The following is a 4,965-nucleotide window of genomic DNA, read 5'->3' as shown; positions in this document are numbered from 1 at the left end:
TCCCAGTGTCTCCATCCCAGAGATGGGAGGTGGACATTGATGTGCGGAATGAGGATCCAGGGGACACAAGGGGCAGGGACCAAGGGGACATGAGGACAAGGGACTCAAGGGACAGGGGCACCAGAGACCCAGGGGACGCAAGGACCAAGGGGACCAGGGGACGTGGGGACCAGGGGACACCAGGAGTTGACACCCAGGGGGACAGGGCCACCAAGGACTGAGGGGTGTAGGGACCAGACACCCAGGGGGACATGGGGAGTGGGAACCAAGGAGACATAGGGACAAAGGACCAAGGGGACAAAGGGACCCAGGGGAGATGGGGACCAAGAACCAAAGGGACACAGGTGGCAGAGTCCCAGGGGACATGGGGAATGAGGACTAAGGGGTCACAGGGACCCAGGAAACATGGAGAGTTGAGACCCAAGGGACACAAGAGACAGGGAATAAGAAGACATGGGGACAAGGGACCCAAGGGACCCAAGGGACCCAAGGGACAGGGGCACCAGGGACTCAAGGGACACAAGGACCCAGCGGGACATGGGTGGCAGAGACACAGGGGACACAAGGACCAAGGGGACACAGGGACCAGACACCCAGGGGGACATGGGGACAAGGGCCCCAGGGAACACCAGGAGCAGGGACCAAGGAGACGTGGGGATAAGGGACCAATGGGATGAAGTGACCCAGGGGAGACAAAGACCAAGGACCAAAGGGATATGGGTGACAGGGACCCAGGGGACACAAGAGACAGGGAGTAAGGGGATATGGGGATAAGCGACCCAAGGGATAGGGGCACCAGGGACTCGGGGGACACAAGGACCAAGGGGGCACAAGGCATTGAGACCCAGGGGACACCAATAGTTGACACCAAGGAGACATGAGGAGCAGAGTCCCAGGGGACATGGGGACCAAGGGCACATGGGGACAAGGGACCAATGGGACAAAGGGACCCAGGGCAGATGGCGACCAAGAACCAAAGGGACACAGGTGACAGAGACCCAGAGGACATGAGGAGTTGACACCAAGGGGACACAGGGACCCAGGGGACATGGGGAGCAGGGACCCAGGGGACATGAGGCACAGGAGACCCAAGGGACAGGGGCACCAGGGACTCAGGGAACACAAGGACACATGGGTGGCAGGGACTCAGGGACCACAAGGATTAAGGGGACGAAGGGACATGGGGACCAGGGATGCAGGGGACACCAGGAGTTGACATCAAGGGGACAAGGGAACAAGGGGACATGGGGACAAGGGACCAATGGGACAAAGAGACCCAGGGAAGATGGGGACCAAGGACCAAAGAAACATGGGTGGTAGGGACCCAGGGGACATGGGGAATGAGGACCAAGGGACACAAGGGACAGGGAATAAGAGGACATGGGGACAAGGGACACAACGGACAGGGGCACCAGGGGCCCAGGGGATACAGTAGTTGAGACCAAGGGGACATGGGGACCAGGGACCTAGGGGACATGGGGAGTTGACACCAAGGGGACATGGGGAGCAGAGTCCCAGGAGACAGAGCCACCAGGGACTGAGGGGACATGGGGACCAGGGACCCAGGAGGACATGGAGAGTGGGGACCAAGGGGACATGAGGACCAAGGACCCAGGTGTCAGGGCCAACAGGGACCCAGGGGACACCAGGAGTTGACACCAAGGGAACATGGGGAGCAAGGACGTGGGGACAAGGCACCCAGGGGTCTTCTGGGAGAGGGTACCAAGGGGACATGGGGACCAGAGACCCAGGGAACACCCTAGGAACAGGGGGGCTGTTGGGAGGGAGACCCAGGGAACACGAGGACAAGGGACCATGGGGACCCCCACAGGACACAGGTGTCACCTGCCACCTGCAGCTGTGGATGTGGTGGGGACGTGGCAGCGGGGATATGGTGGGGACATGGCAGGGGTGGTTGGGGGTACGGTGGAGATGGCTGGGGACATGGTGGGGATGTTTGGGGACACAGCAGGGACATGAGGTGGTGGCAGAGCCAGGGTGGTGACCTATTAGGGACAGTTGGTGACATGGGGTGGCAGTGAGGACCTGCTGGGGACATCTTGTGACTGGGGCAGTGGTGACACCTGGACACCATCTGTGTCCCCATGCCCTCTCCACCACGTCCCCATGTCCACCTGCCGTGTGCCCATCATGTCCTCATGTCCCCACAACCACCCCACCATGTCTGTGTCTGGGGACGTGTCTGTCACGTCCCCACCACTGTCCCCAGGTCCCCACCATGTCCCCAGATCTTCAGGACCATCTCCAGTGTGGGTCCTGCCATAGGTTCAGATCTTCAGGAACTTCTCCAACACGGGTCCTTCCATTGGCTGCTGTTCCTCATGAACATCTCCAATGTGGGTCTTGCCATGGGTTGAGACCTTGAGGGACTCCTCCAAGGTGGGACCTGCCATAGGTTCAGATCCTCAGGAATTTCTCCAGTGTTGGACCTTCCATTGGCTGCTGTTCCTCATGAACATCTCCAATGTGGGTCTTGCCATGGGTTGAGACCTTGAGGGACTCCTCCAACGTGGGAACTGCCATAGGTTCAGATCCTCAGGAATTTCTCCAGTGTTGGACCTTCCATTGGCTGCTGTTCCTCATGAACATCTCCAACGTGGGTCCTTCCATGTGCTGCAGATCTCCATGCACTTCTCCATCATGGGTCCTTCCATGGGTTCAGATCCAACATGGGTCCTTCCATTGTTTCTGATCTTTAGGACCATCTCCAATGTGGGTTCTTCCATGGTTTCAGATCTTCAGGAACTTCTCCAATGTGGGTCCTGCCATGGGTTCAGATCTCCATGAGCTTCTCCAATGTGGGTCCTTCCATGGGTTCAGATCTTCAGGAACTTCTCCAACATGGGACCTTCCATGAGTTCAGATCCAACATGGGTCCTTCCATTGGTTCTGATCTTCAGGACCATCTCCAGTGTGGGTCCTTCCATGGTTTCAGATCTTCAGGAACTTCTCCAACATGGGACCTTCCATGAGTTCAGATCCAACATGGGTCCTTCCATTGGTTCTGATCTTCAGGACCATCTCCAGTGTGGGTCCTTCCATGGTTTCAGATCTTCAGGAACTTCTCCAACATGGGACCTTCCATGAGTTCAGATCCAACATGGGTCCTTCCATTGGTTCTGATCTTCAGGACCATCTCCAGTGTGGGTCCTTCCATGGTTTCAGATCTTCAGGAACTTCTCCAACATGGGACCTTCCATGAGTTCAGATCCAACATGGGTCCTTCCATTGGTTCTGATCTTCAGGACCATCTCCAGTGTGGGTCCTTCCATGGTTTCAGATCTTCAGGAACTTCTCCAACATGGGACCTTCCATGAGTTCAGATCCAACATGGGTCCTTCCATTGGTTCTGATCTTCAGGACCATCTCCAGTGTGGGTCCTTCCATGGTTTCAGATCTTCAGGAACTTCTCCAATGTGGTTTGGGCCGTGTGTGGCTCCCGGTTCCCCTACCCCTCCCCCACATTGCCTCAGGCACTTTCACTTTCCCTTCCCAAAATTCATACATGGGATGCGCCCGGCCGCCGATGACATCAGATGCAGCTCCAGCTGCCATTGGCTGACGGACAGTGGAGGAGCCAAGCGCGGGGCGAGGCTTGGGGGAGACAGTGCGAGGCCGGAGTGGAGCGGAGCGATGGGGCCAGTCTGGGCTCTGGGCCTGGGGCTGCTGCTGGGGGTCCTGGGCAGGGCAGCAAATGGTGAGCACAGGTGGGGACCTGGGAACCCCCCAGACTCCAGGACCCCTCTGAATCCCCTTTCCTGGGCACCAGGACCCTCTTTGGACCTCCCAACCACCCCAGACCCCCTCTCCGGGTACCAGCACTGCCTCTCAAACCCCTGTCCCACTCTGGACCCACTTCCAAAGACCTCTCTGGGCACTGGACTCCACTTTTCAGGGGGCACCTGGACTCCCCCACGCTGTGTCCCATTCCTGGTCCCCGGGACCCTGCTCTTGGCCAGCTTTTCTTGACACCAGGATCCCCCCAGGACCTCTCTGGATGCACCTTCCCGGGCATCTTGGGTCCTCCATCCCCTAGATCCCCCTTTTGTCAACACTGGGAACCCCCTTGAACCCCTTCCTGGGCATCCCAGGGATCCCAGCCCCTTTTCTTAACTCTGCCCCACCCCCAGGTTCCCTGGAAATCAGGGGCCCTCTCCCAGATGCAACTCACTCCCCAACATGCCCCCACCAATCACAATCCCCTAAAGCTGCCCCCCACACCTCCCTAATCACCCAATCAACCTCACTGCCCACCACTGGATCTGCATCCCTTGGGCAACCCCACCTCTGGCTCCACCAAGTCCTGCTGTCCCTAACTTCTCACCCACTCTGTCCCCACAGGGCTCCATTCTCTGCGCTACTTCCACATTGCGGTGTCGGAGCCCAGCCCTGGGGTGCCTCAGTTCATGTCCATGGGCTACATGGATAGCAACCTCATCTTGAACTATGACAGTGACACAGGGAGGATGGAGCCACAGGAGGACTGGGTGAGGGGAGCTATGGGCCCCCAGTACTGGGAGGACCAGACCCAGATTGCGATGGCCCATCAGCAGATTGACCGTGTGCACCTGGACACAACACGGAGCCGCTACAACCAGAGCGGAGGTGAGCGTGGGCTGGGCTGGAGCTCTGTGGGGCTGGGACGGGAATCCATGGGGCAAGACAGGGCTGCAGCAGCCCCTCAGACCCATCTCCGTGTTACAGGGACTCACACGTGGCAGTGCATGTACGGCTGTGACCTCCTGGAGGACGGTAGCACCAGAGGGTACACACAGGATGCCTATGATGGGAAAGACTTCATCGCCTTTGACAAGGACACGATGATGTTCACTGCGGTGGACATGGTGGCGCAAATCACCAAGAGGAAATGGGAGAATGAGTACGAGCTTGAGAGGTGGAAGCACTACCTGGACCACACCTGCATTGAGTGGCTGAGGAAATACG

The 4,965-nt window shown here is 58.3% G+C and overlaps 2 protein-coding genes across 2 annotated transcripts; both read left to right on the top strand.

The window, feature by feature from the left end:
• The first annotated feature begins 251 nt into the window (after window positions 1–251).
• Window positions 252–1,980, top strand: LOC104537341 (S-antigen protein-like). Its single transcript, XM_010180188.1, has 3 exons — window positions 252–541; window positions 1,559–1,719; window positions 1,859–1,980. The coding sequence occupies exons 1-3, from the start codon at window positions 252–254 to the stop codon at window positions 1,978–1,980; spliced, it is 573 nt and encodes a 190-aa protein (XP_010178490.1).
• Window positions 1,981–3,651: 1,671 nt separating this feature from the next.
• On the top strand, window positions 3,652–4,958 carry LOC104535842 (class I histocompatibility antigen, F10 alpha chain-like; the record flags this gene model as incomplete). Its single annotated transcript, XM_010180187.1, has 3 exons — window positions 3,652–3,718; window positions 4,363–4,626; window positions 4,726–4,958. Coding segments are annotated over exons 1-3 (561 nt in total), but the record flags the coding sequence as incomplete, so codon positions are not given.
• Window positions 4,959–4,965: the final 7 nt, after the last annotated feature.

This window comes from Mesitornis unicolor, unplaced genomic scaffold, assembly GCF_000695765.1.
Source record: "Mesitornis unicolor isolate BGI_N332 unplaced genomic scaffold, ASM69576v1 scaffold37442, whole genome shotgun sequence".
NCBI lineage: Eukaryota > Metazoa > Chordata > Aves > Mesitornithiformes > Mesitornithidae > Mesitornis > Mesitornis unicolor.
The sequence above is the reverse complement of the archived record's forward strand: the minus strand, read 5'-3'. Positions and strand labels throughout refer to the sequence as shown.